Source organism: Nannobrachium achirus (genome assembly GCF_963921795.1).
Source record: "Nannobrachium achirus genome assembly, chromosome: 8".
Taxonomy (NCBI): domain Eukaryota; kingdom Metazoa; phylum Chordata; class Actinopteri; order Myctophiformes; family Myctophidae; genus Nannobrachium; species Nannobrachium achirus.
In genome coordinates, this window is record NC_137817.1 from 22692135 (window position 1) to 22715417 (window position 23283).

The 23283-nt window shown below is 40.0% G+C and overlaps 2 protein-coding genes across 3 annotated transcripts in view; both read left to right on the top strand.

The window, feature by feature from the left end:
• Positions 1-5006, top strand: part of brwd1 (bromodomain and WD repeat domain containing 1) — a 44642-nt gene extending 39636 nt beyond the window's left edge. Inside the window, exons 43-45 of one of the 2 annotated variants that reach the window (XM_080732105.1) lie at positions 1234-1590; positions 2187-2324; positions 2433-5006. In XM_080732105.1, coding sequence (XP_080588231.1) covers positions 1234-1590; positions 2187-2324; positions 2433-3880 — 1943 coding nt within the window. In that variant the 3' untranslated portion in view covers positions 3881-5006. The remainder of the gene's footprint in view (positions 1-1233; positions 1591-2186; positions 2325-2432) is intronic. The other variant, XM_080732106.1, reaches the window with a different exon arrangement.
• A 1992-nt stretch (positions 5007-6998) lies between these two features.
• Positions 6999-22247, top strand: tbcela (tubulin folding cofactor E-like a). Its single transcript, XM_080732135.1, has 10 exons — positions 6999-7040; positions 7239-7309; positions 10244-10438; positions 10598-10737; positions 11317-11498; positions 12370-12626; positions 15635-15761; positions 17106-17222; positions 17564-17675; positions 18780-22247. The coding sequence occupies exons 3-10, from the start codon at positions 10285-10287 to the stop codon at positions 18990-18992; spliced, it is 1302 nt and encodes a 433-aa protein (XP_080588261.1). The 5' UTR covers positions 6999-7040; positions 7239-7309; positions 10244-10284; the 3' UTR covers positions 18993-22247.
• The last annotated feature ends 1036 nt before the right edge of the window (positions 22248-23283 follow it).

The window sequence follows — 23283 nt, forward strand, 5'->3', positions numbered from 1 at the left end:
ACAGAAAAGTCTATCTAATTGCATTAAACAACGTTAAACTCACTTTGCCACTCGATATGCCATTCACTTTATGCATGCGCGATTTAATATTACATTTTTGTTCTCAAAAACGATTATTCGAATATTTGATTATTCTAACCACTAATTACAATTAATTGTAGCTATTTCATGAAGGGTTTTACTTGATTATTAGAACTAAATCATTTTTAGCTTGATAACTGGTCATTTTAGGTTGTTCGCGGAATCAAGAATTGTTCTCCGCAGAATCAGGATTGTTCTCCGCGGAATCAGGATTGTTCTCCGCGGAATCAAGAATTGTTCTCTGCAGAATCAGGATTGTTTTCCGCGGAATCAAGACCTTTTCTCCAGATTCCTGGGGGGACTAACACAAGTTCAATTAAACTGCCAAGTGCACCTAGTACAAGACCTGATACATTAAAACCATTTTCAGTCAAAAATATAACATTTGATGATGATTTGCTTTTTGAGGTACAGTATACAAGTACCGTGGAATGTGATGAGTAAAAGAAATCTCACACTGGGGTTTATTTTAATGATCAATCAATTATGTTCCACCTTGGATCAATGGTACTAAAGTAGTAGCCTGATTTCAGACTCAGCTCACGCTTTAGTCTGAAACTGTGCCCTATTCTGAGCGATTTACGAGGGAGGGACATTTTTTGCGAGCGTGCACGCGCGACGCACAGTGATCGCGATGCACGGTGAACGCGACGCACGGTCGTGGTGTGTGTGTGATTGTGTGTGTGTCTCTGTCTGTGCCAGTGACTGCTTCCACACAGAACTGCGACCAGAAACATGTAATCAACATTAACAGCTCGGTGAAATCAGCGTGTGTGTGCCTGCCTCAGCCTGCCTGTGTGTGTGAACTTCGTTTGAATCATTTCAACTGCTGCGCGGATTGGATATTCGTTAAACCCACCCCCGCGCTCATTCGATCAGCCGCAGTTTTTGGCTGCTAAACTGCCGATTCATGTACTCAGCTCCAGACCAAAGAAACAGTCCACTCTGAGAGTGGGCGGGGTCTATGGTCTGGAACCAGGCAACTAAAGTAAAGTTATTATTTATTGTTTAATATTTATTTTTAATATTAATGTTATATTATCATTCAAATTAGCGTTTTGGCAATTATTTGGAGGCCCACTTGCAATACCTTCGCGGTCCACCAACTAACCCTAGAAATCAAAGTTAATCATTGTTCTGTGTTGTCTTCAGTAGGAAGAGCTCAGATGAACGGACACAGCAGCAGGTCATCGCGCAGGAAGAAACGCCACCGAAGCGACTCAGACAGAACTTCGTCCCAAGGCTCAGACGAGGAGGAAGAGGAGACCGGGGTTCGTAGGGTGCAGAAGAGAAAGACCGCCAGGGCTGCGGCTAACAAGATCAAACTCCTAGAGGTATTGGATGAAGACGACGAAGAAGACGAGGAAGACGAGGAGTGTGAGAAGCCGACGCGGAGCAGCAACCGTCAACGCCCTGCCACCCGGTCCAGCAAACGCACTGCGGTTATCCAGAGCTCGGAGGAAGAGGAGGAAGAGGATGAAGAGGAAGATAAGGAGGCATCTACACCTGGTGAGCTGTAGCTCTTGTCTAGAGGCCTATGCATGTTTGTAGATTAATTTGGCCATCTGAATGAACATGTATGGAATGTGTTTAGCTGATGGTGCCTGTGGAATGGAATGACATGGCTTAAGCTCTGTAGTTTATACATTGACAATGTTGCCAACATCCAACATGAATGCAAGAGTCAGAACCATGTTGCCCAGGTACTAGATTGCACCGCTGACACATTTTTAAAACATCTATGCTCTGGAAAATATGTATGTAATATATATGCTCGGTCAGGAAGACACCTATTTCATCTTTCTATGTTTTTTTGTCACTTAATGGAGAAGGAAGGGAAGTCACTTCAAGTCAACACACCTTGTCTGAGCTAAGACACGGTGTGCAGACTTCTCTTCCTTCTCCAGTGTACACGTTTTCATTCCATTTCCTTACTGGAACATTATATGAATATCCAGCATTTGAAATGATGTGTTGCCCTGCCTTGAAGTGCAAGACGATTCTTTTTTTCCCCCCTACTATGGATACATTCCAGAAAGTGTGTTTCCCTGGTCAAACTTAGAAGAAAGGTTTCACTAAGCTCTCTGCTTCTGTCCTCCTTCCAGCTTCTAAGGAAGAAAACCTGTCTTCTGGAGAGTCGGAAGACAATGAGGACAGCAATGAGAGTGACGTATCAACCTCTCGGCAGCAGAACGGAGACCCTATGCGTAAAACAAAACCAGAAGTCAAGAGCAAGGCAGAGGGTGAGGGGGTTGGGGCATTATTGTTTGTCTTCATTGTTTAATGCCTTTTCCTTACATTTCAGAATGGATGATGAACTTATTATCTCTGCTCATTCTTTCTTGTTCCAGTTGTTTCGTCACGCGTAAATGGACATGGTGCAAAAGACAAAGAAGAAGTTGCAGGCGCAAGTTCTGCCGATGCAGATGATGGGGCAAAAGAGGAGGAAAAGGCTGCAATATCGCAGCAACCTTCTAAGACCACTTCAGCTCATGAAAGTAAGCCTGTTCTGAATGCAAGCGACGCAGAGGAGGTAGTGGATAATGTATCTAGGAATACAAAACAAAAACCTCCCTTCAGCTCTGATGAGGAGGAGAAAGACCACAATTCCCAGAAGCACCCACACCAAAACGGGAGGAAGGTGGAGAGGGAAATCCACAAGGCACCTGGGAAAAACAGGAAAGTATCACCACCAAGCCGAGCACAACAGACTTCTGCCTCAACTAACAAACTGGAGGGTGTGGACTCAGAGGAACTCAGTGACACTCCAAAGAGATCCAGCTTGCGCAAGAAAGGGCTGAAAGCGAAATATGAGGAAGAGGAGGTCGATAGCGAGCTCTTTGACGATGATTCTGAGGACGAAACGTGGACAAAGAGGCAGAGACTGAACAAGCGTAAATCCAAACGGGCACGGGGCAGCAACTCCACTTCGGAGAGCTCGGCTAAAGAAACACGGCCCTCAAAGAGGACAAGGAGAAAACACTCCACCGGCTCTTCGGAAGACAAATCGGATAAGTCTAATAGAAATCGGTCTGATAGACGGATTCGCCTCCGCAGCCTTCCTAAAAAGAAATACATCAATGATGACTCTGAAGAAGACTCTGCCTCTGATAACCGAGAAAAACACAGGAATGGTAGGGGCAGTGCCGCCGCCACCTCTGAGGAAGACGGAGGCAAGCAAGAGTCCAGAAGGGCCTCCTCCCGTCACGAAGCCAAGTGCCCGCCATCTTCCAAGAGAAAACGCATCTACACCTCTGACTCTGATGATGGAGAGGAGGCCACAGAGAAAGAACCTGCTGTAAAGACAAAGAAAGAAGGTAAAGAGGCAGACAAAGAGTCTGCCTCTTCCAAGCGACCGAAAAGGGAGACTAGCAAGCCTGGACAGGACGACGGCAACAGTCGTGAGGACGCCTCTTCCCAGCAAGGCTCAGATGAGGAGGAGGAGGAGGAAGAGATCGGTCGCTCAAGGAGGGGAAAGAAGAATCCAAGGCAAACAAAACGCACACGGAAAAAGGAAACCAGCAGCCACAGTTCTGTCTCAGAAAGCGAGCAGTCATTTGCAGCTTCTGACAACTCAAATTCCAGCTCAGGGTCCCACAGTAGTCCAAAGAGGAGAAGTCACCAACGAGCGTCTCGGCTCAGCAACAGGACTGCTTCCCGCAGCATGAAACCGCGTCGGCAGAGGGCTTCCTCAGATGAAGAGGACAGTGACAAGTCTTATGGCAATCCGAGAAGAAAGTCACGTGTGAACACTCGGAACCGTGGTAAACGGACGGTTAACTATCAAGACAGCGAATGAAGGACTGCAGCCCAAAAAAAGGAAGCCTTCCAAGAAAGGGAGAGAGAAAGACACTTGACTGGAGTCCATTTGAAGAAACTTGATGGCCAGATTAAAGGTAGTAGCACTGGAGTCCTCAAGAGAAACATGCTGTGAATCTGTTTCATTCAGGGATATTTATATTTTCTATGAAAAAGAAAAACGAAAGAAAAACATGTTTATAAATGTAATATGGATCTAAGATTTGAACTGCTGGTTTTCACAAGGATTCAGAGCAAAACACCTCCCATACTGCTTTTTTCTGATTTGGCCAGCGGAGTTACGTTCTGGAGAAATATTGTGAGCTTGGGTGCTATCTAATTACCTCTGTTTAATCAAGCATATTGCTGGCTTGCACTAAAATACACTGTAATGAGGTATTTCATACACTAGTTTTGCATTAGAAACTCAGGGGTCAACTAAGTTTACTGTAGTCTCAGACATAGAGTTGGTTTTGTAAGAGTTGAGAGCAAGGGTAAGGACGAGAAACAATTCCAGGGTGGCAGGTGTCCAAGCACACTCACTGGAACAAATCTAATCCATGTTCACAATCTTCTGACTACAGCACTCCTTTGTAAACCCACACAACTTATGCTTGACTGTACAGTGAGTTGTTGATATGAGCCAAAATGTACAATATCAATCCCTCCTCCCACACACACAATTTAATTTCTTTTTCTTTTTTTTATAATTTTGTGTTGTGTTCTAGTTAATAGATGTAAATATGTGATTGAGAATGGTGTCCTCTGAAAGGTTTGAGGATCATTCTGTAGCAAAGTTTCTTATTTAAATTTGAGCATTAAATCTTTCTTTTTTTATGATAGACTCCATTTGTCTTGCCATCGTCACAAATTGGTACTTTTCTTTTCTTTTCTTTTCTTTTTTTGCCAAGTACAAGAAACCGAAAAGTACTTAATGCAAAATACTGTGATTTCTCATATTGGGAAGACATGTTATTGTTGTCCTGTGTTATGTACTTTCAGTATTAAATTCTTTTTTTCAGAGTTGACATATTTGCCAGTCACGTTCATTTTGTTTATGGGGGAGATTTCTGAGTACAGTTGCTTTATGGATTATTTTTGCTTATTGTTTTTCATACTACACCTTTAATAAATAAACAATTTCACAGGAACAAAGCATAACTCAATGTGGTTGTGGAGTGCAATTAATGAGTTATTCCTCATGTTAATAAAGACATCATTTCGAGGTCTACGTTGTGTGTTTTTAAAATGTACTGCACAAATGGGTGCTGTTGATGGTGGCTTGTCTCCTGGTGCATAGATGGGATAGCTTGATCTACACTTTCAGTATTAAAACTTCTACAATGCATTGTGCATTTCTGCTGGTGTGCACATGCTTACATTGTTTATAAAGTATACTGTAGTCATAAGGGTATCCGGATAGGTGGGCACCAGGGACATCTGGCTAATTCGATGTAAAATTGTCTATTTATCCAAAATACAAAACAACTTGCTTAGGAGGTCATTTTGGGGCATAAACAAGAAGCTGAAGGATACTTATGATAATGATGTATGTTCACATGTATAGGCCTACATTACTTAAGCCTTTTTCTTTACATTTTGGACTAAATAGCTAATTTATTACATCCTGTATCCGTTATAAGACAGAAATAGGGTCAAGTCTGTGCATATTAGGTCTACATTTCCAACATGGTTGGAACTAGTACATAAGTTGAAGTTCATAATTAAAACAATACCATTGACAGTGTGCAGTTTCATGATTTTAATGTGCTTTAAAAAGAACACAAAACACATTAAGATGGATGTATGTGTAATGTACACCCCAGATTACATAATTATTTACAATTGAATTGTCCGATAAAAGGAGCTGCGTAGTCTTGGATAAAAGCCTTTCCCGGTTTCATCCACCATGGTTGTGTGTGTGGCGTCACTGGCGTGTAATTATAGCGATGCTACTTGAGATTAATTTAGTGATTAACGGACAAAAATAGCCTATATTTATTTTATAAATATAACATACAAAATCACATTACTGTAAACAATAGTGTTGTGAAGTAACAACTTACTCAAGTACTGTATTTATGTACGCTTTTGAGGTTTTTGTACTTGAGTATCTCCGATACTTTTACTTGTAACGGAGCATTTCTGTATTGCAGTATTGTCGTCTTGATACTTTTACTCAAGTAAAACATCTGAGTACTTTTTCCACCACTGAAAAAAAAACGTCTAAAAAAAATAATAGTCTAGTTACTGTATCAGATGACGTCACTTCCGCTAGCAGCAGTGATTTGTTGTAGCTACGTATAAACAACACAAGAGGACGTCCACTTAAACACGCAAGGTTGGTAACTAGTTCTCTCTCAACGATTGATCCTATATCACTTCTTAGTTGTGACTGATTATATGCGTTATGACTGGATTAGTTTGAAGCGCTGTCATCATCGTTGATCTTGTTTTCCATCGGGATGCTTTATGGGGGTCATGATGATGATCATCATCCAGTGATGATGATGCTGAGTCTGGAGCAGTGTCAACAACAACCTGCCTTTATCATGATGATCAACATCTCTCCGCCTGCTTCGTTTCATCACAGGCACGCAGCTATAATATACGAGGGTTGATGTGGACTATTATGTTTATTCAGTGGCTAATTAATTCCTTTTAAAATGTTTGCCAAAATAGATTATATTAATACAATGTAGTAGCCACTGTCTGTATATCCTTGGTCTACACTTTCATATCTATTCAAAAAGGCTTGATAAAATACACTATGCTATTCAGGATTTTTTTTTTCTTTTTTTTTTTTTTCTTTTTTTTTTTTTTCATTTCATCTTGTTTGTGTTCTGTTAGGGAAAGGTTAATACACACTGTAATTGTGATTCCTAATCAAAATAAAAACATATTGTTTTACTGTATTAATAGAAAATTGCATTGGTTCTACATTTGCTGTTATAATTTAGAATTTTAGTTCGACCTCGCACCCTTAAGGCATGCTTTGTTTTTGTCTGACCTTTGTTTCAGTATCATGTGCTGAGTACGTGTCAACTCCAAGCCCTCCCCTTTGTGGCAAGAGAGAGAGAGAGAGTTGACTAAGGACAGGAGCTCTTGGACAGATTGCTTTTGGAGAGAGAACTACGCATCATCCTCGCAGCCACTCTGGAGTATGACAGAGACGAGTAGCACGTAGCCTATGCCTTCCTAATGATACAAATAGCCCTGCAGCGTTGTCTCGGGCTTCATGAGATAAATCTGCATATGTAGACTTTATAAATTAAATTCAAATAATGCATCTTTGAAGATACGAGTGTATGCTAATAGTTGATGAATGATTGAGGCTTCTCCCTGGTTTTCCTTGGCAGGCTGTCGGTGCAGAAGCGGAAGAGGACAGTGAGCAGTGATAGTGGTCAGGTGGAGGGGGCCGTCACTGCAGGTAAAACAAACATTCATCTGTCAAACTATAGATCCATGTTAGATTTCACTGTATGTGTCTCATTAGTAGAATAGTAATCACTTTGAACTACTAGACTAAACCTTGCCTGAAAAAGAATTCCTAGCTCCTAATTGAGTAGATACTGAGAGAATTATCGAACTTTTAAATCTATTAGATTAAGCTTTCCTAGAAGGGTAAATTCTCTTTATTATAATTTACAACATATATTTATAAAGGAGTAACAATATTCATAGCTTTTTAAGCTGGGCCACCAGCTTCGGTAATCAGGTCATTTTCTTAGACGACCATTGATTACCTCTTCTGGATAGGCTATCCATGTACATGGTACTGAGCTAAGGGCCAATCGCAGGACAGTACCCCAGGAGTGCCCTTCCAGACAATGGGGGGGAAAGAACTGGGCCAATAGCAGTTACCGCTCCTCCAGGCTATGGGGGAAATTAGCTGTTGGAAAAAGTACTCAAATGTTTTACTTAAGTAAAAGTATCGTAAAAGTATCAATACTGCACTGTAGATGTACTCAGTCAGTTATAAGTAAAAGTCCAGAATTCAAAATGTACTTGAGTAAAAGTATGAAAGTATTGTCATCAAAATGTACTTAAAGTAGCAAAAGTACTGATGCGACACGTTGTGAGCTTGTAGTGTAGACAGTAGCAGCCTTTACTATGTTTCAACCGTCAATTGAAACGGGCCGCGGCCGTCAGGGGGGCCTCCGACTGCCGGTCAGTCTAAGTCCAAATCACGGTCAATGCCAATGACAGTCCATCGAAAACCCCCTCTCACATTGGGGCCCCCTTTCTGTAACGCGCTGCCTAATGTCCTGTGGCCAGGGGGGACTCCAACTGCCGGTAAATCTCAGTCCAAATAAATGACACTCAATGCGAACGACCCTCCATCGGAAGCCCCCCTCAATGGGCCCCCCTCTGCACAGCATCGTTCAGCTTGACTTTGGAATACGCAATACGACCCAGGCGCGCGGTTTAGTTGTACAATATATGTACTGTGAATGGATGGACTGTCAAAACAAGTTGTTATTAGTTAGAATACATCACAGATCCTTTCAAATTTCAATACTTAAAGTGTGGTTCCTGTGGAAATAAGCCTCGGCTTTCTAGGATCTCCTTTTAGTTGACCTTGTACCAGTGATTTGTTCTGTCATGAAACTGTACTTTTTTCTATTGCAAATTTCTAATAAATTCTTCAATCAATCAAAAAAACGAGAGGGCGCTTGTGAGTAAAGTTAAGTTGTTCAACCACTAATTAACAACAAACCGTATTTCTCTATTGCAGTATTGATACTTGTACTGGCCAGCCTGCTTGTGATAAATGAAACAGAAGAAAAGAGAGGCCTAATACTTGAGTAAAAGTGCAAAAGTATTGGCATCAAAGTACAAAATGTTTGTATGATTGCTTGTAGATCGGCTATCGTTCTTTGATTTTCACAAGTCATTGTTGACATCATCATCCATTTAAGCTTTATAATTAGCTTCATACTAACATTAACATTAAATATTAACAGTACCATAACCATACACATTAAGCAACATTATCTGTGCATAGAACGAATACATTTGTTATTCAACCAAATGTTCATTATACAGAGAGAATCATACACCTTCATTGAAATGTAGTATGTACAGTAGGCCTACATAAATGCAACAAGTTAACTTTAGGGTTTAAACCATATGGCTAACAATCATCAAAGAAAAGGAAACAGTCTGTTCTTGAGAGATTATTCTATAAATAAAAACGACCTGCTCATTTCATGGCATAACATTATCATCTTTTGTGACACAAGACAAGATTTTGGAAAATAGCGTACAATCAATACACTTATTTGAACACCTTGGTTACATTCTGCATAATGCGTACTTTCTGCTTTTGGTACATTTTAATACAAATACTTTTTATACTTGTACTCAAAGAATGCGAGTACTTTTCCCACTACTGCCTAATAAGCATGCTAGTTTTAGTGAAATCAGACATCCCAGATAGATAGGAAACAGTCTGTTCTTGAGAGATTATTCTATAAATAAAAACGACCTGCTCATTTCATGGCATAACATTATCATCTTTTGTGACACAAGACAAGATTTTGGAAATAAAAAAACAACTATGAACCATTACCTGTATTAGATTTCTTATTATATCTGTGTTCTGCCCCCACTCATTGGACATAGACAACCTCCCCGTCTTTTTAACCCACATCTGACCAGCTTATATATTGACTGTGTCAATTCTTGTTTTAATGTGAATAAAACGCCCCAGTAGATAAAACAGTTGTGGAAGTCTGCCAGCACATAAATAAGTCTTCTGTGACTTGTCAACAGAAAAGAGCCTACCATTACAGTGATAAAGGATAATGTGTCTGATGGCACAGCTGCATTTGGTTTTAAATATTGTGAAACACAGCATAAATGCAAATTTTCTCATAGATCAGCTGTCTAGTCTCTGTCTTTGGAAGCAGAACTGGGTATTTAAATAGGACAGTGCTTCTGTGTTTTGCTGATAAGCAGTACAGGACACCTCCCAGTGGCCCTCCCTGGTCCACCATTATCATTGGAGATTGGACCCTTTCTTCTCTCAAGGAGAAATGCAGACCATGTATCATCAGACCATTCAGCCCAATGTCAATTTAACTACTTAAACCCTATAAACGTTGTTGTATGTCAGATAGTGAAAATATTCAATCTATTAACTCAATATATATATTCACCAAATGTGGACGATAGGGTTCATGTCGTTAAGGCCTGTGGCAGCTGCTGTTTCTTTTGTTCCAGAATAGGAGAAAATTCCAAGTACTGCTTTACTGCATTGTAGAAAACCAACCCAGTGTCGTCTCAGACAGAAAGCGGACTTGAACTTTGATGTTTGCCAAGCTAACTGATAGAGCTGACTAGAGTGCTACCCTCTCAGACTGTCTGTCTCGCTGCGGGACAGCGGAGGGAGAAGCCGGGATGTGGGAGGGAGCCATGGAGCTTTCTGAGGGCCGTACGTTCATGGAGGTGATCAGTGAGAAGTACAGTCCGGAGAACTTCCCGACCCGCCGTGGACCTGGCATGGGGATAGTGGTGGTGCCCACAGCTGGTCCCCAAGGCTCTCCCATGAAAGGTGAGCTGGAGCAGGCTGACCACCACACTGAGTGTTAAACTGATGAAAGGACATGGGAATACTGGGATTGTATTGCTTTCTTTTTCCCCCCTCCTCTATTGCTCTTGACATGTGTTCTCTGCCATTTACTTCATGAAAGCGTCTGCCACTCCATTCCAGATCGCCTTAACCTCCCCTGTATGCTGGTGTTGAATGGCTGTGGGATCAGCCGGGCAGGTGACCAGACGGAGATTGCAGCCTTTTGTGCCCATGTGATGGAGCTGGACCTGTCCCACAACACTCTGCAGGACTGGCATGAGGTTAACTGGGCTCTGATTGCTCGGACCGTTGCCAGCCAGACTTACCAGACAAATATAGCAAACTATGCAGCAGGAAAATAAGTCATTTTGGTCCTCAATTGAGCTTTGCTGTCAGCAGTTTTAAAGTACTTTATTACAGACCGTACTCGTGGTCTGGCATGTCTAGCCCATTGCCTACGTCTCACAGTATAATTGGCATTACTCCCGACCATTTTCCAAGAAGCAACAAAATCCTCAGCTTTCATAGAATCACTAAATATCATTACAAGGTTTTCTATTTAAAAGTTATGTTATTGTGTATTATTGCATTTTGAAGAGTATATTGGTTGGAAAAGTCAATATTCAAACTTCCATGACCTAACTAGCTACGTGTCAAGTAACTCAAGTATGTTCTGTAAAGTTTTAATGACTTTGGAGAAATCCAAAAATAAAGCCATGTTTATTTACGGTATGAAATATGGCTGAAGCTGCGAATAGACAATGACATGTATTGACCCCAATATGCTCCTATAAGGCAGCTGCACTATAATCTGCACCCCTGGATTGATCTGCTTTTGTTTGTTTTGTGTCTGTTTTCAGATAAGTAAGATCGTGTCCAACATCCCGAACCTAGATTTCCTCAACCTGAGCTCCAACCCCCTGGCAGGCGTAACCCTGGAGCCACGCTTCGCAGAGGCCTTCTCCCGAGTCCGGCGCCTGGTCCTCAACAACACTCAAGTGTCATGGGACACCGTTTCCACATTTGCACAGGAGATGCCAGAGTAGGATAGCGTTGTTCTATTCTGTAGTATTCTGCTCCCATCTAGTATGCACATTTGTGCGGACCATATATTCATTATCATCCAACCTGTCACATTTTACAGTATGATAATCTTACTGTGCACAGACTAGGTTAGGTCTATCACCCCTTTATCCTACCTTCTAAACTCAATAAACGGTTCTCTGGTCTTAAGGTTAACCACTCTTTATTCAGAGGTTTTTGGTACGAATCCTATGTTAGCATTTGTTGTGCTGTGTTTTAAGAAGAAGATAATTGAACCGTTTCAAAGGAATAATGCGGTCACATTATTGACTTATTGCTAATGTACAAAATGCTACCAGGAAAAAAACGTTCTCAGAAAGAAGTTCTCAGAAACACAAGTGCTATTGTAAGAGTTTTTCATGCAGACTTGGCTGATTGATAAAATAGGCTTCCGAAGATCTTAAATTGTGTTCTATCCAATACGCTCTGTCTTGTGTCTGTGTGTGGTTACTGGTTAGGCATGTCACAGCTTTTATACATCACAATTATTTGAGATAATAGTCATTTAAATATTTCAAAATTATCATTCGTTTTCAAACATTAAAAGAAAAATAGTGCCTACATGCTCATAAAGTGTTCATAGCATGTAGATTGGATTGGATTTAGCTGAAAATAATTTTTTTTTTAGTAGAAAGCTATTAAATAAATTGTGTTTTATGTCAGTACTTTCTTTGTATATTTAAGTCATTTGTCATATTTGCCCTGTGCAATTTCTGTTCATGAAGCCTCCAATGTCCAAAGCCAAAAAACACAATCACATCGTTAATGGCATTTATTTCAGTGACAATCGTAAGTGAAACATCATGATGGTGACACGCTGTGCTCTGCAGGCTGGAGGAGCTGTTCCTGTGCCTTAACGAGTACACCAGCGTGTCGGCCTCCACCGTGCCCTGCACCTCGCTGCGTCTGCTGCACATCACCGACAACAGCCTCCAGGACTGGGCTGAGGTTCGCAAGTTCGGTGCCATGTTCCCCAGGCTGGACACGCTGGTCATGGCCAACAACAACCTGGCCTCCATCGAAGACAGCGGGGAGATCCTCCAGCGGCTCTTCCCATGCCTACGCCACATCAACATGAACAACGCAGGTGGGCACGCTGAGGTTGTTGATTGCTCTCTTCTTGCATAATTGGCTGTTAATTGGCAGTGGTGGTTAAAGTACATTTATTTTACTTAAAGGGGCACTCCACCACTTTTCAACCTATGTTCATATAATTGGTCCTCACTAAAAAAAATAGCTTTTTTTTCTCTTTTTTTTTTCTCAGAGGAGGGCTGTGGGCAGGTCAGAAACCCATCGTCTTGTGACATCATCGATTGCCAATCCAGCTTATAGAAACTGCAGGCTTTCTATTCCTGAAAAGTTGCAATTTTAAAGTGGAAGCCATTGTTCTCGCGATAATAGAAATCTAAATATTTTTTTCAAAAATATTGATTACATTTTTCTTTTTGGAAAATGATGATGTCACAAGACGATGGATTCTGAACATCCCACAGCTCTCCTAGGAGACTTGGACTGAGTAGAAAAAAATTGTGATATTTTATCATGAACATTAGTGAGGACCTATTATATGAAGACAGGTTGAAAAGTGCTGAACTACTCCTTTAAATACAAGTATGCACTTAAAGCAGTAAATATGCACTTAAAGTAGCGAAAGAAAAAGTGGACATTATGCAGAATGTCCCATTTGGCCATTTCGCAGGTTTCAAATGTATAAAAAATCTTTTAGAAATAGCAGATCTACATGCAAGCTCACGATGCGTTGTGAGCTTGTAGATTGGCTATCAAATAGCCAAAGTTTAAATAGGGCTGAAGTGGTAAAACTTGTGTTTTGTAATAATAATCCAATTTGGATTTTAGGGCAAAATCTGTAGGAGCAGTGTCCGAAAATGTGTTTGAAAAAATCGGCCTGATGGTGGCGCTAAATGGGACAGATCCATGTTGATGACATGACTGTTCTCAAACCTGTACTTAATTAAATGTATTTAGTTACTTTCTACCACTGGTAATTGGTTAGTGTTAGCCGTTTATATAATACCTGTGGTTCTCAAACATTTATATGTCAACCTCCTTCTGAAAAGAGAATATTTGTGCTGCTAAATTATTCAACATTTTCCTAAATGTTTCACGATTTTTACATTTCTTTTAAAAATAGCCAAAGTGGTTAAACATTGATTACATTGAAACATGCTACTGATTAACTGGGCTCATGCATCATAAAGTTATATCAGCCACATATCATCGCAACACCTTAGGCCTGCACATTCTCTAGTTTTTGTATTTACCGGTATGTACAGTAACTATTTAACAAAAAATGTGTTGATGAAATTGGCACATTGTCAATTACAATTGACCATAATCACACAGCATCCACTTCGCACATGCAGGGAAAGTATGACTGCCATGTGAATACAGTATGTTTAATTGTTAACCTGACATTATTGTTGATACTTGTGATGTGTCAGGAATGTAGCTAATTAGAGCTTCTTTTACTAGTGTGAGTGATGAATGATAAACTTGGACTTGGCCTTCAAGGCAACCATATATTTGTTCAGAGAAGGCTTGACAGAGCTCTTTAATGTATTTACTTTTAGCATAATGCTGGCTGACATTCACACAGACCTATGCAGATGCAATAGAACAGTTTGGCATTGATTGAATCTAATACATAATAATAATAAAATAATAATAATATGTTATTTGTAACACATTTTTCACACAAATCTCAAAGTGCTACTTTGCATAAAAGAAAAGAAAAAAAGATTAAAAATAAGTCATCTTATGTAGTACACAAGAGTAAAATTACAAAGCAAGAATGTGTGATTGTACTGTATGTGTAGCTGCCTCTACACACAGGCTGCTTCTACTCACAGGCAGACAGGCAGATACTGTAGGGGGGTTGAGGATTAGAGTTTGCAAAGCCTATTATTGTTCTTCTTCCTGGCCTGCTCATTCTTAAACCTGATTGTCTGGGGGAAGTAGCAATTTCATAGCCTACAGTACTACCGGCGGCCTTGTGGCTGTTGCCAAGCACTTGCCAAGTGGCTGGCACTGGCACTGCAGCATATGAAACATGTTAGTCATGGGAGGTGGGCAAGTGTTTATTTGCTTTTCTCACCGCATGTTTTGCCAATTTGTTTTGTGATTTGATTTGAAACTGTGTTGTTTCTCTAGCCTTCACATTTGACTTGACTACTGTAATTAGCATCGCATCGCAAGTCAAGTCAAGTCATAATCTAGCTGCTTTTGCAAACAATATACCACTGTAAATTGAAGTGAACATGTCATGACACATCACAATCCAAATGATAGTTCAAATTATATTAGAATAGAAATGATGTGTCGGACCATAGTATAAAAGAAATGAGTAAAAAAGCCATGCTGATTCCAATAAAAGAAGAAAAGCATATTGGTGAATCATCAAATCAATTCCAGTATTACTCAGTCAGACAAGGCATGGTCACATTTAAAGGAAAACAATTCTGTTTCTTCGCTTGTCCATTTAGGGATGTAGCGATCAGATAAATGGATCCATTTGGCTTCCTTCTGTGAATCACTGCTTAACACAGTTGAAACACTGCTGGCTCCTCTGTAACTCCTCTCAGTTTGTCCCATGGAAATAATTGTATAGAGATGATTTTCCATTCATAGCAACATATCAGTTCTAGAATTATTTTATTGTTTTGCTTAAAATGTCTTTATTGTCTTGTTAATAAGACAAACACATTCAAAAAGAGTTATGTTACCCCTCCCACCCCCCGAAGTGACAGCTCCAAAAGAGCCACAACCCTTGTACCATACTGGACCTTTGACAAAAAAAGACAATACATACAAATAAGACACATTGAAAGTTTAAAGATTATTTTTTTTAAATAAAGTAAATAAATTAAAAACAAAAGAAGTAGAATAAGTATCATTAAATGAAATAAAAAAAAATACAAATACAGTGGGGTCAGTATTATGGGTCATTAATGTCAGCCGTGCAGTTCTAGACTTTTCCAATCTATTAAAGTGGGGCAGTTGTGACATCTCCTCCATGCTTATTTCCATACTGTGCGTCGCTCATTTATGACTTTGTATGTGCATGTGTTTTCTCAGCTCTCAGCCGCTGGGAAGACATTGAGAAGCTGAACTGTTTCCCCAAGCTAGAGGAGGTGCGACTGCAGGGTATCCCCTTACTGCAGACCTACACCAACACGGAGCGCCGCAGCCTCATGCTAGCACAGTGAGTCCCTGTGTAAGGCTCTGTGTGACACCAAGGATTGTCTTGCAGAGGCTGGAGTGCCTCTTATACAATTTGCAAGAAGTACTCACATTTTTACACAAGTAAAAGTATCAATACCCTATTGTAGAAAATAGGATATTAGTACCGAACTTGTTACAAATTCAAGCTACTTGAGTCTAAATCTAAAAATACAGCCATTAACAGGAAAATAATCTATGTTTATGTGTACTGTATGGCCAAAGCAGTGAATAGACAATGACTTATAGCCTATTGAGTTGGTATGGTCCTATTAGATGGTAATAAAGACATACAGTGCGCAGATCTGTCCCATTTCCCATATTCCCTCCTCATTGGCTACCATTGCCTTCTAAAGTGTGTGGATGCGACCTGACGGTCACTTATCTCCCGATTTAGGGAGTCTTACTGTTAATAAAGACATACAGTGCGCAATGCGAGAGTGTGGTCTAGCCAACACCAACTCTGGACTCCTGGATCGCTGCCCTCCATACTATCCTATCCCAACATCAGGGTCTTGAGCTCCACAGTGCTGTTGGCCGAGCTGTCGCGCCGCAGTGCATCTACGTAAGTGGTGCACTTCTTGCCTTTCCTGCCTTTGCCATGGGTTGGCTCCCATAGAATTAGTTTGCTTGCCTCTAGCCTGATGCAGTGCCCTGCCAGGCTCATCCTTCATGCCAGTCAGAGGATAACTTGTATTTACTCTACTAGGCTTGGGACACAGAACTGAGACTCAGTATCCATCACAACACCCGGGACTATCATCTGCAGTTCACCCAGCATAGACAAATGGATCACAAAACACCAGTAGAAGCATACAGTACAGTATGGTGTCCAGTAACATGTATGGCACAATGAGGTAAAACAACATTAAACGGGCACTCCATACTCTAAGGCTGGACACGAACATTGTATCATACTGTGGTCTGTGACATGACGAGATACCATTTCAACCCATTAAAACCGGGAAAGAATCTGTGTCATTTTAGATTTTAGCTTTGGCTATTAAATGTTAGCAGATACACAAGTTCACAGTGTGATACTTGGTGCCACGCTGCAAGCTTGTACATCTGCTGTTTTTGAACATTTTTGAAATATCTTGAAAGTGTGAGAGCTGCTGATTTAGAAGGCATTTTAGATTCAGATTCAGGTCTTAATAATAATTAGTTTCAAGTTTAAGAACACATTTGCCTTAGATGTGGCATAACCACTTGTAGTCCTGTAGTACTTCTTTGTACAAGAAAGTTTGTAGATCTGCTATTTTCACTATCTTTGAAAATGTTTTATTTTTATTTTTATTTTGCATGTGACACATGTTTGTTCCTGCAGGCTTCCCTCGGTATCATTACTAAACGGCAGTGTTGTGACTGATGGTGAGAGAGAAGATGCAGAGAGGTTCTTCATCCGCTACCATTTAGATTACCCTGAGGAGGAGCTACCTTACAGGTACTGTAGACCACTGTTTCCCAAACAGTGGGTCGGACGGGACCCATTTGTGGGTCGCAGACACATTTTTTTGGGTCTCTTCATCCCACATTTTGTTTTTAATTATTATCATTTCAAAACATTTTCAAAAAACATTCCCAAAAAAGCGAAATCTTTCATGAATTAAAAACTAATTAATTTATTCTTTCACTAATTTCATGAAGAAATAAAAGAAAAATCTAAGAAATTCCATGAATTGGAAGAAGTAGTGAAAATGTCTACACTCTCAGAGTGATGGGGGTCCTTGAAATGAAAAGGTTTGAGAACCACTGGTGTAGAGACTGTGAAAACTCCCTCTGCAGATACCACTGCCTGGTGACCAAGTACGGGAAGCTGGAGCCGCTGGCAGAAGTTGACCTTCGACCCCGCTGCCATGCCCAGGTGGAGGTGCACTGCGAGGATAAAGTGGAGCAGGTCAGTTTAGCTGTTTAAATTTCAACTAAAAATCATTCCCGGCCGGCCGGACCATTTGCTGCGTGTCACTCCCCTACTCTTTATCCGTGTTTCCTGTTTTCTCTCAAATGTCTCTACCAAATAAAGGCTTAAATAATCATCATTCTTGCTGTTGTTTCAGATCTCACCTTTAATCACTTAAAGCAGCATGAAGTTCATGAACCCTAGGCTGTTTTGTAGTTTGTTTTCCAGGTCTAGTTAAAAAAACTACAGCAGTTTTAAAACATGGCAGGCTAGTAAGCAACGCAGCTGCACCTTATGTACAAGTAGCCTAGGCTTAGTTGACAACTAGTGTTTACTGCTGCTTATAGAATGCTATTGCAGAGGTTCATTATTGTGTAGGTATTAGAGGGACCTCCGTATGTTCATCGCAGAGCTGCACCGCCACCGATTCATAAAAAAGAAAAAAAGACAAACAGACATTTCATAGGCTAAACAAATCCATTTCTGTGATCGCACAACTAAGAAAACTGGGAATACCAGAAATTAATAATAGGCTAATTTGACATTATGGAAGATGCGGATTGCGGTTGCGATTGGTTCTGTAAATTGGATAATATAATGAATGTTGTTGGATAATGGGTGGATAATGGAATTTTGTAGGCAGATTCGGGTGATGCTCAGAGCCCATCTGCACACCACTAATATATATATATATATATATATATATATATATATATATATATATATATATATATATACACTGTATATATACAGTATATAGGCAGTAGTTAAGTTTCACCTATAATGACCATAATAGAGACACCGGGATTATAACGGTTAACTCTTTAATATGCACCTGCTGTAGCTTCTGATCTTTTTCTGCCTGGCTCATAAAAGAAATATGTTGTAATATAAATATTCAAGTGCATATATCCATCTACGTATATTCCATCTACTCTCTGGGTACAGCAACTTTAACCCTTGGAATTCATTACAGTTGGTTGCTTATAATGTTGCCTATCTAAGAATTATTCCACTACTTGCAATCATTGCAAGTTGATCAGGTTAATAGCTTCAGCAACATTGCTAAAATAAAACATTCAATGTCTGACTCTTTATTAGGTGAACATCCGTTTGGACCAGACTGTGGCAGAGCTGAAGAAACAGCTGAAAAGGGTTGTCCAGCTGTCCACTAGTAACATGAGGATCTATTACATCGACAAGGATTTGTGCCATGCCTTCGGGCCAGAGGAGATGAAGTACAGCACCCGCGCGCTCCACTCCTACAGCATCCGCGACGGCGATGAGATACTGGTGGTGCCCAAGACCAAGTGACCAATCTTATTCTCAACTGGCTGGCTCATTTATTGATTTGTTGGATCACTGGTTAATTCACTTTGAGAAACAATTTGAAATTGCATACAAAAGAGTTGGTGGCGCATGTGTTGGAAATGACTAATAATTATGTGAAAATGTAAGATTCCATGAACCACATCACCACAGAGAGTGGTTTGCTGATAGAACAGTGGACTGCCTAAAAGCTCTGCCTGGAAATGGAGCCACTGGTCTGGACTCTGGATGGAGTTACGTATGTTATTGTTTATTGCAATCCACTTTATTTGAAGGCATCTGTTGAAATCAATCTGGGAAAATCTGTTGCAAAGGAGACCAGGCCAAGAAAGCAACACCCCCCTTCGGCTGTGCAAGGCAGAAGCAGTGGCCGCGAGCTCTTACTACATTGCTTACTGTACTATGGCACTTACAGTACAAAGGCAAGTATCCAAAGCCCCACGCTTGAAGAATCCTAACCCAAATCATTAATGGCACAATGTTGCAGAATGCAGAGATGAAGTACATGCTTTAGCATAATGTAACAAAGTGTACATATTTAGACGCAGCACTTAAATACTGACCAGGATGTTTGTTTTTTACAGCACCACACACACACGCACGCACACACACACACACACACACACACACACACACACACACACACACTCAAACATTGGTGTCGTGTTGTGTGCTGCCCTCCACAGGCCATCAAATGCATGCTTGGGCCTAAAGTCCCTGGTCTTGATACTTACCATGATGATAGCCAACCACAAGCCTTGTGGCCTTGAATAAATACCAGGGAGGGCGAGGGCCAAAGCCGGCCGCACTTTGGCACTCGCCCTTACTGTTGAATACAGCAGATGAAGATGTTTGTCTAAACACGGGGAACAGTAAGAGTACTTGAAGACAATCTCCCATTGCATACTCCTGAGTCCTGATAAAGGCACAAAGTGTACTTCACAGTGATGATGTAATTGGGGATTTGATCAAATTCAGAAATGCTTATTTCGTTTAATATTAGTCTCAATAGAAACTGCTTTATGATAAAGTGTCAAATAGTTTGATGTCTTGTGTTTGACCAGTTTGATAGAATGCCGTAGCAGTATGGGTTACATATTGTCACTGTAAATCCACAAATTCTGGAGGACAAGAGGATGATCATCCTGGTTCAAGCTGATCTGTCCATCATATTATGTCATTCTCCCATCACATGAACACAAATTATGATATTTAATATCATACTTTTTTAGGATGCCATTTTATTTATGTATTTATTATTTATTTATTTATTGATTGATTTTTTTGTATGGACCAATGTGGCAAATGACCTTTTGTATCTTCTTCCCATTTCATTTATTTAATTGCATTAGCCTATTAGCTAATTTATTTGCCAGTGTGATTATCTAGTAACTGGGTGTTCTTTTTATGTAATTGGTTTTTAAGCATAACCAGTAATTACCCCAAACATTTGAAGGGTTCTGTGCATCCCTATACCCCCTTCATCTACTGATAGTGTTCATGAAGGTTTGTTGGTGAAATATACCTCTATGCCACTGCTTCCTCAGCCCAGAGCAAGTGTAAAATCTACCATTTCCTACAGATCCACAAGTTCATTCTGCAGTGTATTCCTTTCCTCACCAAAGATTGTTCATCAATGCATTATTGTTATATATTATTAATGTGAGATAGATGTGTATTAATTTATTAATTAATACCCCGCCTTCAGTGTTGAGCCTGATTTATGCCAGGTTGCATAACGCTGTTGCTTGCCCAAAATCTGCCATTTTCGGCATGCGATTAAGCGTAGTTTAGGCTATAAGAGAACCACTGATGCTTGCTGCTGTGTTCTGCATGGCAACAGACGATGAACTGTTTTTGACAATAGCAAATACAGTATGTCAAAGCAACAATATGATCAGTTTAAGTACAGGTATACAGTACATTGAAATATAGTACAAAAACATATTTAGAGACTTATTGGAATTATATATCTGCTGGGGTTGTATGTTTTATTTGTACTTAAAAGATTATTGTAATATCTCTAAAAGTTGCTTTCAGTATTTTACAGTCCTAACACTAGAATATTTATCTTTACATCATTGAACTACTCAGTGAATTTCCTTGTTGCTCAGTGTGTTTTGGCCTCAGTTTTTGTCCGAAGACAACAGTCCTCTCGGTAGAGAGGATGATTGCAGACGATAGAGTAGATCCCCTCCTATGATAACTTACTGGTGTTTGTTATATATCACTACTGCTATACTTGAATATTAGCATAATTACAGGATGGTACAAATGGTAAACCGATTCAGTAAAAGAGTTGAATGAAAATCAATGAGGTTGTGACATTGGTACCTGACCCCATCACTCAGTCATTGCTGTGCAATTTCCCTTTTGTTTTTGTTTTAGATTTAGATGTAGTGTAGCATGAACCACAGCCATAAACATGCAGAGAAAGGCACCTGTGTTGTACTGGCACAGACAGTCCTGAGAACATTGTTTGTTCATAGTGTCTTACAACTAATGTGGCATTTGTTTAAAAGAGTGTAGTAACTTTTCGGTTGAGTGAATTTATGGCATGCATTTGTCTTATTTGTTTCTTTTGTGTGATAAAGGTGTACATCATGCCTGTAGTTTTACAGAACGATGCTCTCTTCTTTCCACTAGCTCTATTTACAGTCAGTGTCTAAATATCCTGACTGCTCTTCCTCTCTAGGTGATCTGAATTTGTTTTCCATGTTGTCTACATTTAGATGTTTTATTTATTTAATATTTTTAAATGAAATGTATCCCGTCGTTGTCTCTGTGGCTGTCAAACTTGCCATAAGCCTAAAGTGATCTTTAAGCCATCTTACGCACACTTAAAGAAAATCAGGTATACCATTCACATCACATGATCTTCAGTGTACACACAATGGGACAAGGTGGATGAAGAGCGAATTGAAGTTGTGCAAAATGTATTTTGTGATCAGCATGACTTTATACATCAGACCTGGTTTAATTCCTTTGCTGTGATTGATTTAGCTGTTTTGGTGCAATGAAGCCTATAGAAACCTGGCAGCTACAGTAAATCTGTATGTATGTAAAACTAAAACACTCAATAGATAATTGTCGCAGGCAGCATATATTCAGTACAAGTGCACAGTGACCTATGTAGTAGTCTGCCTTTTGCATTTGCAGCTGTCTTCTATTTAGAAATACATTTGCCTTGGGACTGTTTTGAATCCATCCTGCAGGAGGAAACCAGAGTTTCATTCAGGGTCAGTCACATTTCACCAGTTGTTTAAGCTGACCAATTCACTCAACTACATGACATGGGACTGGCTGTAATCTGTGGCATTTATGTAAGTGTGAAAATGTATTTCAAATTGTTTTCAGGTGAGTACAAAGGCTACTGAACACAATCTAGACAAGGGACAAGTAGACTGGTGTAATTCTGCTCTGCTGAAATAGGATGTAGAGAAAGAAGCATTAAAGAATGTTAATAAAATGACTCCTTCCATTGTGTGAAATTCCTTTTTCAGAAGAATCCAACTTTGGAATCAAAATAATAAACAGTTATGAAATCAGAATATATAGTAATTTGTTTCTCATCAGATTATACGGAGGCCCTGACATACTGGGCTCTTTATATGTAATTATTCAACTTCCAGTTCAACATTACCTTGCCCTGTAGACATAGAGGCTATTATTTAAGGTTTTGTTGGTTTAATTGTTAACTAATTTGCTTATCAAACAAACAACCTATCAAAATTCTTAATGATCTGGGACGTGATCCCTCTGCATCTGTTTTCAGTTTTTCCCCATAAATAAATACACACAAACGCACGCACGCACGCACACACACACACACACACACACACACACACACACACACACACACACACACACACACACACATTAACTAATCGCTGTTGTCACTTGTCGCCTCTCATTCAGGTTGATTGATTGATTGATTGATTGAATAGTTTTTTTAAGTTTGCATAGGAATAGTAGCCTACAGTGCAGATACAAGGTCTACTAAAAGGATTTAGACCACAAGAAAGCGCAAAGCTTGTTTTCATTAAGGTCCTTTGTCCTTTTGTACTCGATTTATGAAAAGGTAGGCTACATTGGTGTTGTCAGGTAGACCGGCTACCATGATGTAGGCTATACCATCAAAGGCTGTTCGCCGTTTTATCTTTTCTTTTTTTTCCTTATTTTTTTTTTTTTACAACGCGTATTTTTCCTCAATGAAATTAATCCGAGCTGTTTACGTTCGTCACCAAGGCGATGGTGTGGTAGGCGGTCCGGTAGT

Excerpts from the sequence above, each read along its gene's own strand:
- tbcela (XM_080732135.1), top strand. The coding sequence starts at position 10,285 with ATGTGGGAGGGAGCCATGGAGCTTTCTGAGGGCCGTACGTTCATGGAG. Across the intron at positions 12,627-15,634 it reads CATCAACATGAACAACGCAG|CTCTCAGCCGCTGGGAAGAC; the intron begins GTGGGCACGCTG and ends GTGTTTTCTCAG. Across the intron at positions 17,223-17,563 it reads GAGGAGGAGCTACCTTACAG|ATACCACTGCCTGGTGACCA; the intron begins GTACTGTAGACC and ends CTCCCTCTGCAG.